Below are 19,666 nucleotides of genomic sequence, written 5' to 3' on the forward strand. Positions count from 1 at the left end.
GGAAGAAGGGGCCTTCCATGATAGAACCAGATGGAGGAACATGCTGGGACCGTGAATGTACACACACACACACACACATACACACAACCACGTGATCCAAGACCATGATGAATCACACATACAAACACATGCACACTCACACACACACACACACACACACACACACACACACACACACACACACACACACACACACACACACACACACACACACACACACACACACACACACACACACACACACACACACACACACACACACACACACACACACACACACACACACACACACACACACACACACACACACACACACACACACACACACAGTTCTAACAGCCTAATGCTCACATTTCCTTCTCTTGATTTTCCTTTGCCACCTTCCGATTTTGTTTGTCAGCACTTTTCTTACCTTTTCTACCTTTATTTTACTTATTCATTATCGTTATTATTATTTCACTTTCCCCACCCACTCTTTATCTTGCTTTTCTCTGGATACCAAGAGTATTTTTTATTTACTTTTATATTTTGTTGTTTCTCCTCCTCCTTACACAATTTATAATAAAACATAACACTTTTGATCAGCAAATTCATCCTTTCAGACATTGGCGACATATTTGTCTTCAATCGGACTGATGATAAGAACCAGACATTGAGAATCAACGGAGGAGAGGATGAGGAGGTGGAGGTGGTTGAGGGAGACGTCATCAAGTTCCAATGCGGGGGAGTCAAGTTTGTGTACGACAACCTTGTATTCCATAAGCCTGAAACATCATGTAAGTCAACTCAACAGCTACAGCACGTAATCCTTAACCCTTTCTCTATGTTTCCATCTTAGGTGATGCCTGGGTATTTTATTCAGTTGAAAGAAAGACAACTCCTCAACAGAAAAATCAAATTTCAAATGTTGGAGAAGGCAAGTTTTAATCTAGAGTTAGTGGACGAGGAGAGTAGGACTCAGAATTTTCACATCGTTTGGGCACGCTGGAAAAATAATAACCAAACTGATGTGCAGCCAACATGAATATTTGTATGCACCATTACTTTATTTCAGCTCATCCTTCTTTACTGTTAAACAGTTTTTCATGATTAGTGACGATTTTCTTGAGTTCCGATGCAAATGATGAGTTTTTGAGTACCCTCCCGTTTCTTTACTTTATAAGTTTTGATGATATCATCACACAAGTCCTCTTCATTTTCCTTTAAGTAGCATTGTGTTTTGGCAGTGCGTATTGACCTTGTTTCTGAATTCTAGTGGCATAGTGACCTTGTTTCTGAATCCTAGTGGTATTTTGACTGCTTCAGTACAAAACTTGTCAATATAAAGCGGCCTTGCTGTGGATGTACTGCGTCTTGTGACACTGCTTCTGACCCAGGGCAGTGGTCGAGATGCAAGGATGACCCGTCATTCAGGAGGAGCCAAGATAGGAGGGAGTGGATGGGAGTGGGAGTGTTTTTTGTCCCTTTGTTTTTTGGTTACCTCCCTTGTAAGGGGGAAAAAGCCTTTGGTATATGTATGTATATTAATTTACAGCTCCTTATCATTATTCCTCACCAAAACCCGTTGATTATTAAAATATGAATAGCTGACTTTAACTAACGTTTTTATAGCTCTGAAAGATTTACACACCCTGATAATGCAATGCATAACTGTGCGTGGTCATATCATGTCTTTCAAAGCGCTAACATGGCCCATAGTATTAAGGGATTATCACACTGGACTATTTTTCCTCCGACACTCTACTTCCAACCTCCATTTGAATATCTTGAATATACGAGTAACTTCGCTTACAGAAATCTAGGCTTTTCTAAAAACATTCCAACAGTCTAGCATTCGTACATGTTTACAATCTCTTAGTTCACCCTTCAGCCTTGCCATATATGACGGAAGGATAATTTGATACTTGGAGATTTGAAAAATAAAATATTGTAACCGAAGTCGTATTTTTACACAGACGAACTCTCAAGTGTCGGGGCTGCTGAAGCTAGTGGAGGCCCATAGTGATAGCCCCTACCCCAACCAGTCTTTTCGGTATTATTGGCAAGTGACACAACAGTGGATTTTAGGACTTTATTTGGAAGAAATAACACCACTGTCGGAGAAAGTAAACGGGCGAAGAATAGAATTAACTGTATATTTCGACCACTCTCTGTGGTCCTCTTCAGCAGAAAGTTACATGGTGTACAAGTAAGAGTTATATAGTAGATACAAAGGGATGCAAAGGGAACATGAGAAGGTGGCTCAAGTAACTCTGCCTTGGTAGCGATTGCTGTCTTCCAGGCCATCCGTAGAGGTCACTCCAGCTCACTCAACATCGCCCAGCAATCTTCGCCGGCCGGTGGCGGCGAAGAGACTTTTCTCCTTTGTTGCTGCCGGTCTGGCACAAGGCTGACTTCTTCGTTGACGTCGGTAAACGGGTTTACCCAAAAGACAAATACACACATTTCCCAAGTCACGTAATTCTCTGCTTTCAGAGTTGTGCTTGGAAGAAAAGAGATACACGCACACTTGCTCGCTGGCTTAGCGGGGGCCCTTGATTCAACTCTGATCCAGAGCCCTTAACTCTTCGCCGGCTGGCCGTGGGAGAGGAGTTGGGGAGCCTCTCTTGTCGACCGGCCCGCACCCACGCCTGGCCTCTTCGCTGACGCTGGTGAGCGGGTTTACACTTCTAACATTTACACACAATCCCCAAGTCACGTAATTCTCTGCGTTCAGAGTTGTGCTTGGAAGAAGAAAGATAAAAACAACACCCGCCCGCCTGCCTCCCTCGCACCGCCATTAAATCCACTCTCCTGACTACGCTTTCGGATATCTTTCGCTCATCGCTCAAGCCCAACCTGGGGCTAAATAGGACCGCTCATGCCCAACCTAGGGCTAATCCGGACCGCGCTACCTAGCTGGGGGTTAATCAGCATCTCCACACGCGGGAAGTGAACTCTACTCACTTCCCGTAAGGTACATATACACATCTCTCACGAACATAGCCACGACCCACGCACAAACATCTACACGTAATTTTTCTTCGACTAAAATTCGCTTCCTTTCCAAATTTCTCTTATACTACATCTTCTCATTTCAGTTTACCTCCGACTAAAGATTTTTCGTTTTTCCACCTTTCTCTACTACTACGCCTCCTATCATTTTCTCAACTTTTGGTTTGATTCTAATCCCAGGCGTCGGCGCCGCCGTCCATGTTCCCTGTCCATTTCTCCCGAGCCACGACCATAAACCGCCCTAATCGCTCACGAAAAAGCGCATTATGGCAATACCTCTTTTAGACACTACTATCTTTTCATTTTCTTGCAAACATTCTTCCCCTCACACAAAAACCGATCCCGCGCGAGCGGGTGGTCTTACCGAGCTAATCCATAACCATAACCATCTGCTGAAGAGGACCACAGAGAGTGGTCGAAATATACAGATAATTCTATTCTTCGTCCGTTTACTTTCTCCGACAGTAGGATTTCTTCATCTTATCTATGTGTCACGACATAGTCACCCTCTGACTTTCTTTGGAAATAGAGAAGTAGGAAGGGTGGGTGGATGAGGGGTCGTTTGAAGAAAGTGTGGGAAATGGCGTTGGTGTGAGTGAAACGACGCTCTCTTGGTGTATGTTCCAGATTGATGATGATTTGTTTGCACCATTTTAGTTATCTTTCGTAGTCACTCTTTTTTCTGTAGGCAATGGAAGGCGCACGTGCGCGTGTGTGTATGTGTGTTTTTGTGAATATATGTGGTAGGTGCATGTCGGGGTGCATGTGCGTGTGTGTGGATATTATCTGCACATATTATGAATACAATATTTTTTTTCACCGACAGCCCTTAAATTGAATGAAAAGTCAACAAACCTCACAAAAATCAAAATAGCAGAAGTAAATGTTTCTCTCAGCGACAATGGAAACAAAATTTTTTGTTCCTCTACCGTTCGACCGGGATTGGAAAATGAGATTAAAACTAAGAATATCTCTCTACGTCTGATTGTCAAAGGTAGGCCCACTTCTTATACGTTTGGATGATATTAACTCCTTCAGTACCATGGAACAATGCATAGCTGTGGTGAAAAGGCACACGTTATTTTATTCGGTTGAATCTGGCTGGATCTCATCCACCAACTGAATAAAAATACCTAACGCTTTCCTCAACACAGTCCAGCGGTGACTTGTTGGCTGCAATCAATGATATTTTTTTGCTGGGGATAACGAAAATGATAATGCAAAGCACTGATTTGCCCTGTCTCTGTTTACAGCTCAATCGAAACCCAAGTTTACGGACGATGTCCGTATGAACAGAACATGGGAAGAAAAAAGTGGCAGAAAGGTGTTGGTCAATTGTACTGTTGACGGAAGCCCCAAACCTGATATCATCTGGACAAAAGTAAGTTCATCCATTATAGTGGTGGGTTCTGTGATTTTAGAGCAGCTGCTACTACTAGTAATTCTACTGCTACCATCACCACCAACACTGCTAAAACTCCTCCTCCTCTTCCTCCTTCTACTACTACTACTACTACAACTACTATTATTTTTTCTTATTACACGACCGCCATTCTCGTGGAACTGTGCGGTGAAAGCAGTCAGGATCTGTCTCCTACAGACACAGTTCATTGGCCCCTCTCTCGCCAACGACTGTGGTTGGCTACTCTCATATCTTATATTATTTCACTTTAATGAAGACTAACACAAAAGTTCATTTATCCAACTTTCTACTACAGTCTGCTCGAAATCAAGGTTTTGTACTTGTGCTGATTTAGGCGGTGGGGACCTGGTACCTCTTAGGGATAGGATGGCTGATCTTAAGAGTAAGAATGACAGTCTAATATCATCCACGCTACAATTTTGCTTTTTGTGTGTTTCTTTGGTTTTTATTCAGGCAGAGGGTCACTCAGAGAAAAAGGTCATCATCTTACTTCTCTTTGTGTCTTATATATATATATATATATATATATATATATATATATATATATATATATATATATATGTATATATATATATGTATATATATATATATACATACACATATATATATGAGTGGAAGGGTGGTGAGATAAACAAACATATATATATATATATATATATTTTTCAAGACGAAACGTCGATGTCAAATAAGAACAAATGGAAGAATATAGAGACCTAGTTTCAATTCACCCAGTTAAAGGAAAATCTCTTATCAGGAAAATCGAGAATACGAAGAAAAAAATGAACAACTACAACAATGCTGTCGTTTTTAACTCCACGTGTATTTCCCCCCCTACAAGGGAGGTAGCCAAAAAGAAAAAGGCATAGAAACCACTCCCACCCATTCCATCCCATACATACTCCACTTCCCTCCACCCTCTTCTCTCCCTCTTATCTTGGCACCTCCTGGATGACGGGTCATCCCTGTATCCTGTCCACTGCCCTGGGTCAGATGCAGTGTCGCAGGACACAGCACATCCACAGCAAGGCCGCTTCATTAATTCGGCGACCACCCCTCTCCGTCTCCTCATGCAGAAAAGAAGACGGAGAGAAATCCCTTCTGGCTGCGTCAGTTTATTTCTCATACTCCCTCAATCCCCATCCCCCACCCCCTCATTCATCACAGCATCATCCATACACAACTCTTCTCCATTCACCCCTATCTTCTGTCCTCTCCCGTCCTTCCTCAATGCCCCCTTTATCCCATCCATCCATCCATCTCATCCTAGGACGCCCCCTCATATTCACTCCTTCCACCTCTGCCTTCCATACCTCTTTTACTAATATTTCTTCTCTCATTCTTTCCATGTGTCCAAACCATCCCAATACTCTTTCATCAACCCTATCACCCAACTCCCTTTCCACCCTTGTTCTCCTCCTCACTCTCTCATTTTCACTCTATTTAGCCTAGTAACCTCTATCATACTTCTCAAACATTTCATCTCAAACACATTCAAACTTCTCTCTTCCTCTCGTATGTTCCATGTTTTTGTCCCGTGCAGTGCTGTCGGCACAATCACTCCTTCATATAACCTCCTCTTAGCATCCATTCCCAAATGTCCATTTCTCATTTACTCGCTTCTCTCAATCTACATTCTACCTCCACCCCTACTCCTCCCTTCCCTGCCACATTTGTACCCAAATATCTAAAACTATCTACTTCCTCCAGTCTCTCTCTCTTAATACTCACTTCCAGTCTGCTGCCACTCTCTCCCCTTGTACATCTCATCACCTTACTTTTGCCCACATTTATCTTCAGCTTCCTTCTTTCACACGCCTTCTTAAACTCTGTCACTAACTTCCTCAATCCCTACTCTGATCCCACTACAAGCGCAGTGTCGTCAGCAAACAACAACTGGCTTATTTCCTACTTTTCTCTATTTTCTTTAACCATCTCCAACCCCTGACCCACTACCCTTGCATTCACCTCTCGCACCACCCCATCCATGTATAGATTGAACAGCCAGGGCGACATAACACATCCCTGACGAAGTCCCACTTATACCTCAAACCATTTACTCTCTCCATTTCTAATCCTAACACAAGCTCTACTACTCTCATAAAAACTCTTGACTGCTCTTAACAGCTTTCCTCCTATCCCATATATCTGCAATACCTCCCACAGTGCCTTCCTGTTTACCCTGTTGTAAGCCTTTTTCAAATCCATAAAAGCCCAAAAAACATCCTTACCTTTTCCTATAGCTTTCTCACATATCTGTCTTACCACAAAAATCTGATCTACACGACCCCTACCTGTCCTAAAACCACATTGTTCCTCACCAATTACTCCCTCTATTCCTCTCCTAATCCTCTCAATCGAGACCCTCCCATAAGCCTTCCCAACTACACTCAACAAGGTGATCCCTATGAAACTACTACACTCACGCTTGTCCCCTTTTCCCTTGTAAAGTGGAACTAGACAGGCACTCCTCCAGTCCTCCGGCACTCAACCCCCTCTTAAACAAATATTAAATAACCTCACCAGCCAGTCCACCGCAACTGTACCTCCTTTCTGCAGACATTCTGCATGGCATCCATCCAACCCATTTGCCTTACCTACTCTCATCAGCTTAACAGCTGCTTTCACTTCATCTTTCCCTATTTCTCCTCCATTTTCCTCACTCATCACTCTCATTTTCTTAGCGCTTCCCACTGTAACTACCTTTCCCTCCTTATCCTCTTTCACATTTAGCAAATCCCTAAAATGCTTTGCCCACCTTCTCACTGCCTTCTCTTCCATTATCATCTCTCCATCTGCACCTTTTACCTTTTCCTCTCTACATGATTCGCCTCCTCTTCCTCTTTTAATTTCTTTCCAAAACATCTTTTTATTACTTTAACATTTTTCTGTCATACTCTTACCCCATTTCTTATCTACTCTTCTCTTTTCCTCCTTTATCTTATGCTTGACTTCCCTTCTTTTTACTTTGTACCTCTCATATGATTCCCCCGTCCTAATTTGTAGCCAATCTATGAATGCCTGCTTCTTCTCTTCTACACCCTTCTTTGCTTCCTCATCCCACCATTCACTACCCTTCCTTCTATTTCCTCCTGCCCTCCTTGTTCCACATACAATCTTTGCACACCTTATGACTCCCTCCTTGAACCATCCCCATTCCTCCTCCACTCCTAGTTCTACTCTATTCTTCACCCCCGCCCCCTTTTTTTTCTAGGACGGAAAGCGCTTTCACCCAGATTTGAAGCCTTCCATATCAGGTCAACCGTACTGCATGGAGGACGACTGCCAAAATATCTTCATCGACAACAAGCCTGGCAATGGCGGGAGATATCAGTGCATTGCAACTAACCGCGCTGGGAGAATTACAGGTTTTATGGACGTCATCTTCGAACGTAAGTCAACATGAACAAGCTCAGGAAATGAACAGATAATGAACCTCTTAATGAGTGATCACACTGGAATTCCGCGGGCTTCACCAGCGCAGACCATTGTGAGTTCGTTCGAGTTAATACGACTTCGGTTACATTTTTTCCTTTTTCAAATCTTCAAGTATTAAATGATCTTTCAGTCATATATACGAAAGCTGAATGATGAGCTAAATTTGTGAACCTAAACACACTGTTGAGATGTTCTTAGAGAAATGTGGATTTCTGTAAGCAAAGTCATATTCTAATCATTCAAATGGAGGTTGGAGGTAGGATGTGTGAGGAAAAACAGCCCAGTGTGATAACTCCATTAACCTGGTATATAGAATTTTGTAGGACGAAAACGGTACTACTGCACCATCGGGTAGTGTGTGTGTTTGTTGTTACGGGACGGGCTGGTTATGTGAAGAGACGTTACGTATAACGGATAAGTGCTTAAGAACCAGCTCACTTCTAGAAGCCACTGTAGGACTGAATTATCTGGTCAGGGCCTAGATAATTCGTAAGACTAGAAGTAAAGGTAACAAAGAAGATTCCAGGAAAGGAATATTAAACTAGCGATAAAACTAGTAAACGAAATTATTAATAACATGGGAAATATTTATAGGCAATTAACACAAAAGAGAATGGGCAGTTGGGTTAATGGGACCGTTACATGATTATAAGAATATGGAAAGTATCGTTCAAATAAGAAACACAAGATACGTATACAATATGGTACTATCTAAGTACAAAGAGATCAGGAACATGTATCAAAATAAGTAATAAGTACAAATATAAGTATAATGCAATGCAATGTATATAAGACACGTAATGTAGGCAAAAAGGGTGATCACTTCACACCAATCGTCTCATGAGTCCAAACTTCTATTTTTATCAAGAGAGCAATATGCGAGAAATGACAAGGTGTGAGTGATTTCCACCGCTTATATACCATTGGACCGGAAGCGGGATACTTCCGGTGAAGGGTGCGGGTGAGCGCAAAGGGGGGGAGGGTAAGTTAACACACGTCAACATGGGTAGTTTTAAGACCCTCGACTCGCTTGAACAATCTACTTATTTAGTAACTGTCAAATCTGTGCGCTCCGAACTATTCAGGATTACTTCGCTTGTCTGTTTGTTCTACAAGAGTGCGCACATTTCTCCGCACGTAGGCAAGATTACATATAGTGGACGGGCGTTACTACTTAACATTGTTACAATACATACATAGACAAGAAATATGAACATAGTTATGTAATACAAAGGAACACAATTCTATAACATAATTACACATATGACGTAATATCTAATATTACGTTACATTGTATTTACCTAATTATAGTATGCAGGAAAAGAGTAACGCTCGTTGGAACCTGTCTCCAACTGTCCAGTTTTATCATACCTATCCTCAAATTCATGTACAGCTCGAACTTGATATATATCCTTGAACTCAAATTACCGTATCCATTTTTAACATCATCAACAATCTGAGCTTTGTTTGATGATGTTTGTTACATCATCTTGGTACAGGATAGTTGTCGCCCCAGTTGCAGGAGGGAGCACATTAAACTTAGCAATAATTTGATACGTACATTTGAACTACCCGTCCGCCATGACATACAAAATACATAGATAATAAATAAACGCTTTGTAAAGCGTATGCAAATAATAGTATATACAAATAGATTCCGCTATACGATGGTAATCCATGTATGTGGTAAAATATTTACAATATAATGTATTGATTATGATGGATGTATATAATGATTTGATGAGGAATAACAATATTATGTACACTTGAACCTATGTACATTTAGGGGAAACTGCAGCAGATGTGGCGTGTTGCCACAGGCTATATCACCTTCTAAGCAATTTTACGTATCTATTCATCTATATGAAAAACTGCATTTCTTCATATCCTTTGGCATTATGTTATTTATCAACTTATTCCTATGGTGTCTTAAAACCCTCCCAATCCTCCATCTTTAATCAGGAGATATTTTTTTTTTCTGCTAACGCAATCTATCCCCTTTAGTGACGTGAACACTAATCACGTCACCTCTTTCTCTTCGATCTTTCAAGGTTGGCACACCCAGTGCTTTAAGTCTCTCCTCATATGTTTTATCTGCTAGGCTGAAAACCAGCTTGGATGTTCCCTTTTGTATTCTCTCGATCTTGCTTACATCCTTCACTCTGCGTGGGGACCACACCACTGCCACGTATTCCAGTCTTGGGGGGGATCAGGGTTTTGATTTTTTTTTTTTTTTCTTAATCTTTTCATCTTCTGCAGTAGTCCGTATGTCTCCCTCACAATCTTGTTGGTATGTCTGTCAGGCTTGTGCGTTCTCGTGCGCGTGTGTATATCTAATAATAATAATAATAATAATAATAATAATAATAATAATAATAATAATAATAATAATAATAATAATAATAATAATAATAATAATAATAATAGTAATAATAATAATAATAATAATAATAATAATGATGATGATGATGATGATGATGATGATGATGATGATGATGATGATGATGATGATGATGATGATGATGATACTAATCATACTAATGATACTAATTATACTGATGATACTAATGATACTGATAATACTGATGATGATGATAATGATGATGATGATGATGATGATGATGATGATGATGATGATGATGATGATGATGATAATGATGATAATGATGATAATGATAAAAGGTTTATTTCAATAGCAGTAGTACACTGACAATAATACAATGCAAAAGCTGATTAAAAATATAAAACTTAGATTTATGTGCATGTGTGTGTTTACCTAATTGTATTTACCGTACTGTAGTATACAAGTAAGGAACAACGCTTTCCAATTAATCATCATTCGGTCTCACTCTCTATCGCTCTTACTCTCTCTTTTTCTTTTTCTATATCTCTATCTTTCTCTCCCTGACTCTCTCTCTCTCCCTCTTTTTGCATCTCTATCTGCCTGGCTGTCTATCTCTCTCTTTCCTTTTCTTTGTGTGAGTGTGTTTGAATATACCGTACAACATTTCGAGAAGTTTCACTAATTTCCACTTTACCATCAGCGTCCTCATCAACAACTGTGACTTGGTTGATCACGGCGCTGGTTGTGACAGCGATTGTTGTTACTGTAGTGATCGTCGGCCTTGTACGATTCAAAACATCCGTCCATACGACATACATCTTTAATCCGGGATGCTCCGAAGAACTCAATAAAAACATCATGGCTGTACACCAAACCGAAAATTTGCCTTACCATGAATCGTGGGAGATTGACCGGAGATACATCGTCGAGGGTAAGTGACCTTAAGGCTGCGTTTCCACCGAGCGAGTCTTGTCAGATTCTCATCAACCGTTGTGAGTTCGTTTCGGTAGAAACGACTTCGCTTATAATCTTTCATTTTTTTCAATCTTCAAATGTCAAATTGACTTTGCGTCACGTATTGAGAAACCGAATGGCGAAATGAAAGGAACTAAACCTTTACAAATGTTAGACAGATTGTTGAAATGTTCTTAGGGAAGTCAAGAATGTTGCAAAGTCTTCTTCCAGCTACTCGAATTCACAGCATTTGACGAGAATCGGCCCTGACTCGCTCGGTGGAAACGCGGCCTTATGTATTTGCCACACGAGACAATCTCGGACCGTGCTGTTATCGATTCAGACAGAGCCTCCTCTGCTTAAGGGGTCATCACACTAAGCTTCTTCTTCCCTTAAGAGGTTATCACACTGGGCTATTTTCCTCCAACCTTCAATTCGTTGAAGGTACCGACCACCTACAGTACTTTTTTCCCGCCGTGAAATAATTCCGACAAACTATTTTATCAAATTCCTTCTCGAAAGCTGCGGGCTGCAAATCTACCCCGACAGTCGGAGGTGAAAATAGTTCAGTGTGAAAACGCCTTAATCCCTTTCATACGATGATGCCTACGAAGGCGCGAGTGCGTCGGTGTCTTGGTTATGTTTATTTTAGCTGAGTGACCCACATATTATGTAAACTGGCTTGATCATATTCCCTGTGGTTATTAATGTTCACAATGAAATAGATCGAGTAATACATATAAAAAATTATATTCTATAACGCGAGTAGTGCGTTGCATCATCGAATCATCGTACATCAGGCATCTGATGCTCCCTGCGAGGTTAAGAAGCTTCCATGGCGTGTGTCGCGTCGCTGTCCCTTATATGTCGACATTTATCTTCATAGTAATCTTTCGGTGACAAAATGACTGCCCTTGCTTAGAATTACATAATGAAATTATATATATATATATATACATATATATATATATATATATATATATATATATATATATATATATATATATATATATATATTGTTCACTGTGTATTATATATCACACGTCATGTTGCTCTTATTTCAACGTTATACAAGTACATCACAAAGTGGAGGGCTGTGCTGGCTAACCGCGGGTACTTTCCCCTGGGGATGGGGGAAGGAAGTAATATCCAGCCTGGGGCCCTACAAGATCAATATTACTAACGGTGTAGGGATGGTCTTGAAGAGGAACACGTGTTTGCCTTGTACATTTGATGTCTTATACATATTATATAATTCTTCAGTGCCATCCCCATACCCTCAAGAATGTTGCGCAATACAGAATATTGCGCAATGATATTGATTGTCCACTTACAGAGATATTCCTTTGAAGAAAATGAATGCGAAATTAGTCAGGAATAAATTCGAACGCAAACCCGTGTCTTCGTTGTCCCTATCTTCCTGAACTTCCCCTGCCTAATATGCAGTGCATTATTCTGCACATGACCAGAGCTGGGCGCGGTACCGCCGGACAGGTAGTGCGTTACCGAAAATTCTGGGGTGCAGTTCCGTCAGTGCGTTACCGAATTCAGTTTCCTTAGAGTGGTCCGCGCTACTGCGTATGTGCATATGTATATACCCATACGCAGTATATATAGCCTACGCAGTTTTTTCGGTAACTACCTGTCCGGCGCGGCGGTAAAGCGCCCAGCGCGGTACGTGAGTTGTGGTAGAATATAAGTGAAAAATATTTAAACCACCCTTTGTGGACATTTCGCCCTCGGACGTTTGGGCCAGCATTCTCATCCTTTCCCAGTGTCCAATCCCCCCACCCTCCTCCTCCTCCTCCTCCTCCTCCTCCTCTTCCTCTTCCTTCCCCCCCCTTTTCTCTCCCCGTTCCCTCCTTTCCCCTTATCTATTCTCAAGCATTTGTATCTCAACTTGTACTTGAAAAAGCTATAATAAGCGAAACGTCGTACAAATAAAGGCTCCGTCCTCATATGGTGTTTATCTCGTTGATTTCTAAAAGCGGGACTTCTCGGGAAGACACCTGATGTTATGACATTGCCATAAGGTGTTCAAGGTGCGTGGACAGGTTGTTTCAGGATATGCCGTTAAGACGCAGGAGTTCTCAGAATGGGCTTCCACTGGCTTCACCAGCGCCGACAGCGGAGAGTTAGAGTAAAAGCTACTTTGGTTATAATATCTAATTTTTCAAATGTCTAAATATCTTTCCGTCATATAAAGCAAAGGTGAATGATGAACTAAAAATGGGTTTCCACGGCCTTCACCAGCGCCGACAGCGGAGAGTTAGAGTAAAAGCTACTTCGGTTATAATATCTAATTTTTCAAATGTCTAAATATCTTTCCGTCATATAAAGCAAAGGTGAATGATAAACTAAGAGACTGTAAACCTATTCAAATGTTAGACATACTGTTGAAATGTTCATAGAGAGGTCTAGATTTCTGTAATCGAAGTCATATTCTAGTTAATCAAGTGGAGGTTGGAGGTAGTTGTCATCCCTAAATGACTTCTTCTTACTACGTGGCTCTTGACCCAAATCTGCTCTCTCTCTCTCTCACACACACACAGAAACCATGATCGGATTTGGCGCCTTTGGTCGGGTGCTGAAGGGGAAGATCCATTACCCAGGGACGGACAATCCACCCACCACCGTGGCCATCAAGATGTGCAAAAAATCTGCCGACCCACAAGACCTCCGTGCCCTCGAGTCCGAACTCAAGATCTTGTGCTACCTTGGCCAGCATCTCAATATCGTCAATCTGGTTGGAGCCAACACTGTAGATGCCAACAAAGGTAAGCTTCCAACTACCGATACTGAGTTACTTAGGGCTAGAATCACCAAACTATATCCCGCGTGCGGAGCCCGGCCCACCGCCGCACTGAACATGACTTATTTTATTTTATTTTACTATCTGTCTTACTGTGAAAAAAAAAAAGTTTGGTGATTTGGTAAGATGTCATGGGAACAGCCGATCACTGGTGCTCTCAGTTGACGTTATTAAACTTCGTGTTTTTCATGACCCTTCCGGGTAATATTATGTAAATTCAAAGGATCCCATTGGTAGTCGCGGATGATAGCCTGAAATTCGAGGCCTCGTATTGGTCCTCGCAAAAAGTAGACCCAGGTAAGAAAGTAAGATAGTTTTCTTTGATGGGAATCTCTGACATTCGAAAATATCCAGTATTTAGAACGAAAGGTTCCGAAATCTAGAAAAACCAGAAACTAGAAGCATTTTCCAAGTCTGGCATATTTTCGAGAGGCAGGTGACGCTGTTCTGCCAGGATAGTAGGGAACCATATTGAAAGGGCTAATGAGTGAAAATTAAGTGTCATTACCGCCTGGTTTCTTTTGTCTCTCCTTTCAGGATTTTCCCTTCCCCTAAAGCTCTCTCTACCTCTTACCTTAAGACTTTTAAGCCGAAAAAAAGGTAGACCCATTCTTTCCACGTAATCCCTCATGTCCACTTGAAGGTTTTACTTAAAAACATTAGTGGCCAAAAACAAAGTTCCTTGTATCTTTTCTTACAGTTTTAGGCCGTTCGCGGGAGCAAGTGATGTAAAAGGGCCCAAGGGGCCCGGGATCTCTCGACAACTACTGTTAGGCCTCTTTTGTGTATTCATTATCAACCAAAGATCCCAGACATCAATCTAGATTTTATTCAAATCGTCGATATAATCCTAAAAAGTTATACTCATTGTACTATACGGCTTCCTTTACTGTATACGGAATATAAGGAAGAATATTTCAAATAGTACTTAGATGCGAAATAAGAGAGGGAGAGAGAGAGAGAGAGAGAGAGATGCCACACTCTGAACAGACTCCTTAGTGCGCGTGCGCACAGACAAAAGAAGAGCGTCAACCGAAGTGAAAGTATTCAACAAACCACTCACTCAGTTCCTCTGCTTTACTTCTTTCTTGTTTCCTCTCTTTCTTTAACAGGAAAACTCATGGTTATGGTTGAATACTGCCTCTACGGAGATCTCCTTCGGTTCATGATAAACCACCGGGAGAAGTTTGTTGACCAAATGGATCCTGCAACTGGGACGTTCAAACCCACGGACACAGAGTTCCGATTGCACGTGACTTCCTTGAGGTATCGTCATTTTCGTCTGTTCGCTTTGTCTTAGCTTACAGATTAATGTCGGAGCACATTGGTGAAATTATACTAATGACCCACTTTCGGAGAAGAAAAGGCGAAAGTAAAAAGATCCGTATATTTCCATCACTATCTGTGATCCTCTTCAGCAGAAGAGGATCTCAGATAGTGGTCGAAATATACAGATCTTTTTACTTTCGCCTATTCTTCTCCGAAAGTGGGTCATTAGTATAATTAGCTTGCATATCTTAAGGTCATATCCATTTAAAACATTCTAAGGACTATGGTTAGGTTAGGTATAGTTATAGGCGATGTAAGAGGTACAGTAGTGATGTATGTTATAAGGAAAACAGATGTCACAATCAAACACATATTCATCCTACTGTCTGATACCCAGTTTCTTTCGATTACGTGCTGGTCTCGTGATCGACATTTATTACCCTCTTGAGTTCAGAGCTCGTAAATAGATCATCCTATGGATAGTGATGTGGCATCATTCACTCACTTTCTTTCTCAAACACACGCGCACGCGCACGCACATAGATAGATAAATAGAAATATAGAGATGGATAGATGAATAGATAGATAGATATAGCTAGCTAGCTAGACACCGAGAGAGAGAGAGAGAGAGAGAGAGAGAGAGAGAGAGAGAGAGAGAGAGAGAGAGAGAGAGAGAGAGAGAGAGAGAGAGAGAGAGAGAGAGAGAGAGACAGACAGACAGACTGGGTAATTTCTTCACTTTACCTAATTGTAGTACGTAGGAAAGATGTTACGCTCAGAAAGGTCCTGATGGTCTTTAAACTTTAGTCATCAAGCCTAGTTTTAGATCCAATTATGTTTCCAGTCTGGGCCACATTATCCTCTAAGATATTTCTTGACATCCTTTAGACATATAGTTTGTTTTCAATTTGTTCCCATGACTTTGTGAACCGCCCGCCCCCGCTCTCGGTTATACATACATATTTATACATATACCAAGGCTTTTTCCCCCTTACAAGGGAGGTAGCCAAAAAGGAAAAGGCATAAAATCATTCCCACCCATTCCATCCTTGAATACACTCCACTACCCTCCACCATCCCTCTCATCTTAGCGCCTCCTGGATGACGGGTCATCCCTGCACCTTGTCCACTGCCCTGGGTCAGAAGCAGTGTCGCAAGACACAGCACATCCACAGCAAGGCCGCTTCATTAAATCGGTGACCCCCCCTCTCCGTCCCCTCATGCATAAAAGGAGATGGGGAGAAATCCCTTCGGGCTGCGTCAAATTTTGCTCACACATACTACCTCACCCCCCATCCCCCTGCCCATTCCACCTCATGCATCACAACATCATCCATATACAACCATTCTCCATTCACCCCTGTCTTCTGTCCTCTCCCGTCCTTCCTCAACAGACATTCCCCTCTTCCCCAAAGCCCCCTTCACCCCATCCATCCACCTCATCCTAGGACATCCCCTCATGTTCACTCCCTCCACATCTGCCTTCCATACCTCTTTTACTAGTCTTTCTTCACTCATTCTTTCCATGTGTCCAAACCATCCTAATACTCTTTCATCAACCCTATCTCCCAACTCCCTTTCCACCCCTGTTCTCCTCCTCACCTCCTCATTTCTCACTCTATCTAGCCTAGTAACCCCCATCATACTTCTCAGACACCTCATCTCAAACACATTCAAACTCCTTCTCTCTTCCTCTCTTATGTTCCATGTTTCTCCCCCTTACAGTGCTGTTGGCACAATCACTCCTTCATACAGTCTCCTCTTAGCATCCATTCCCAAATGTCTATTCTTCATTACACTCTTTAATCCACCAAGGCATTTACTCGCCTCTCTCAATCTACATTCTACCTCCACCTTCACTCCACCTTTTCCTGCCACATTTACACCCAAGTATCTAAAACTATCCACTTCCTCCAGTCGCTCTCCCTTAATGCTCACTTCCAGATTACTGCCACTTTCACCCCTTGTACATCTCATCACCTTACTTTTACCCACATTTATCTTTAGCTTTCTTCTATCACATACTCTCCCAAACTCTGTCACCAACTTCCTCAATCCCCTCCGATCCTGCCACAAGCGCAGTGTCGTCCGCAAACAACAGCTGGCTCACCTCCCACTTTTCTCCATTTTCTTTAACCATCTCCAATCCCTGACCCACTACCCTTGCATTTACCTCTCACACTACCCCATCCATGTATAAGTTGAACAGCCAGGGCGACATAACGCATCCTTGACGAAGTCCCACCTTTACCTCGAACCACTCACTCTCTCCATTTCTAATCCTGACACAAGCTCTACTACTCTCATAAAAACTCTTGACAGCTCCCAGAAGCTTTCCTCCTATCCCGTATATCTGCATAACCTCCCACAGTGCCTTTCTGTCTACCCTATCGTAAGCCTTTTCCAGATCCATAAAAGGCCCCAAAAAACATCATTCCCCTTTCCTATAGTTTTCTCACATATCTGTCTTACCACAAAAATCTGATTTACACAACCTCTACCCGTCCTAAATCCACACTGTTCCTCACCAATTACTCCCTCTATTCCTCTCCTAATCCTCTCAATTAAGATCTTCCCATAAGCCTTCCCAACTACACTTAACAAGCTAATCCATCTGAAACTACTACACTCACGCTTGTCCCCTTTTCCCTTGTAAAGAGGAACTATACAGGCACTCCTCCAGTCCTCCGGCACTCTACCCTCTCTCCAGCAAACATTAAATAACCTCACCAGCCAGTCAACCATCCAGACCAGACCAGGTGCCTTACCTGCTTTCATCATCTTAACAACTGCCTTTACTTCATCCTTCCTTATTTCTCCTCCATTTTCCTCACTCATCACGGTCATTTTCTTAGCATTTCCCACTGCAACTATCTTTCCCTCCCTATCCTCCTTCACATTTAGCAACTCCCTAAAATATTCTGCCCATCTTCCCCTTACTGCCTTCTCTTCCATTATCATCTCTCCATCTGCACCTTTTACCTTTTCTTCTCTACTTGATTCGCCTCCTCTTCCTCTCTTAATTTCTTTCCAAAACATCTTTTTATTAGAAATCCATGTGAACAAGTTGTATAGACACGGTAAAGGAAACATGGACTGGAGGTGAAGCTTTTATTCCTGACGTTTCGTCTCTTTGAGAAAGTCGTTAGACGAAACGTCAGGAATAAAAGCTTCACCTCCAGTCCATGTTTCCTTTACCGTGTCTATACATCTTTTTATTACTTTCAAAAATTTCTGTCATACTCTTACCCCATTTCACATCTGCTCTCCTCTTTGCTTCCTTTACCTTTTGCTTTACTTCTCTTTTCTTTTCTTTGTACCTCTTATATGACTCCTTCGTCCTATTTTGTAACCAATCTGTGAAAGCTCGCTTCTTCTCTTCTACAACCTTCTTTGTTTCCTCATCCCACCATTCACTACCCTTTCTTCTATTTCCTCCTGTCCTTCTTGTTCCACACACCATCTTTGCACACTTTGTGACTCCCTCCTTGAACCATCCCCATTCCTCCTCCACACCTAGCTCTACTCTATCCTTCACTCCCTCCCACTCCTCCTTCAGCTTCTTTTCGTACTCCTTCTCCTTTTCCTCTTCATTCAAAGAGTTCACTCTTAGAACCTCCCTACCTTTTGTTCCTTTCCTCTTTCTCCATCTATCCTCCACTCTCAACTTACCTTCCACCAAAAAATGATCTGATATTCCCCCACCCTCTCCCCTTAGCACGTGTACATCCTTAACTCTTCCTATCATAATCCTATTTACCACTACATAATCCATTAACGCTCTATCTACCACCCTTCCATCCACCACCCTCTCCCATGTGTACTTATGCTTGACTTTCTTCCGAAACATTGTATTTGCTATCAACAACTCTCTTTCTAGACACATTTCCACCATCAACTCTCCACTACGATTCTTTCCTGGGACTCCACATTTCCCAACCACTCCATCAATTGGACCATTTCCTACCCTAGCATTAAGGTCTCTAAACCAAGAAATCTTCTCCGTTAATTTTGTTTATTCCTGTTAATGATTTGAACACCACGGCTAAGACACCACTTCCTCGTTCCTCTTTTAGCGATGTCAGGGCATCTTGTTTGTATCTTTCAATTTGTGGGAGGACCATACCACTGCTGAGAAATGTAGTAATACATTTGTAAATCACAACTAACACCACAGTCGGACGAAAGAAAGAGTAGAGTAAGCAAAACTATGTATTTTGACTGCTAACTGAAATCCTCCTCAGTAGTACAAAGTGGAAGGAGGATGGTGTTTTAAATAGCGACCTCTTACAAACGGAAGGGAACTGGGAAAAAAATAAATGTCACTACCCCAACCCTTATATCACCTGAAGATGACATGAGGTCGAGTCAGGGGGAGGGGGAGGAAATTTGTTAACAATTTGTTTGGTGATGAATAATCCTGATATTATATCTG

At 41.8% G+C, this 19,666-nt stretch overlaps 1 protein-coding gene across 1 annotated transcript in view; it reads left to right on the forward strand.

Moving 5' to 3' along the window:
• LOC143040183 (vascular endothelial growth factor receptor 3-like) overlaps positions 1-19,666 on the forward strand; it is a 66,881-nt gene that overhangs the window by 32,498 nt on the left and 14,717 nt on the right. Inside the window, exons 14-20 of the mRNA XM_076210847.1 lie at positions 603-776; positions 3,821-3,988; positions 4,248-4,375; positions 7,629-7,806; positions 10,897-11,127; positions 13,703-13,927; positions 15,075-15,228. Coding sequence (XP_076066962.1) covers positions 603-776; positions 3,821-3,988; positions 4,248-4,375; positions 7,629-7,806; positions 10,897-11,127; positions 13,703-13,927; positions 15,075-15,228 — 1,258 coding nt within the window. The remainder of the gene's footprint in view (positions 1-602; positions 777-3,820; positions 3,989-4,247; positions 4,376-7,628; positions 7,807-10,896; positions 11,128-13,702; positions 13,928-15,074; positions 15,229-19,666) is intronic.

Source organism: Oratosquilla oratoria, chromosome 28, assembly GCF_046742065.1.
Source record: "Oratosquilla oratoria isolate Oo_2021 chromosome 28, ASM4674206v1, whole genome shotgun sequence".
Lineage (NCBI taxonomy): Eukaryota > Metazoa > Arthropoda > Malacostraca > Stomatopoda > Squillidae > Oratosquilla > Oratosquilla oratoria.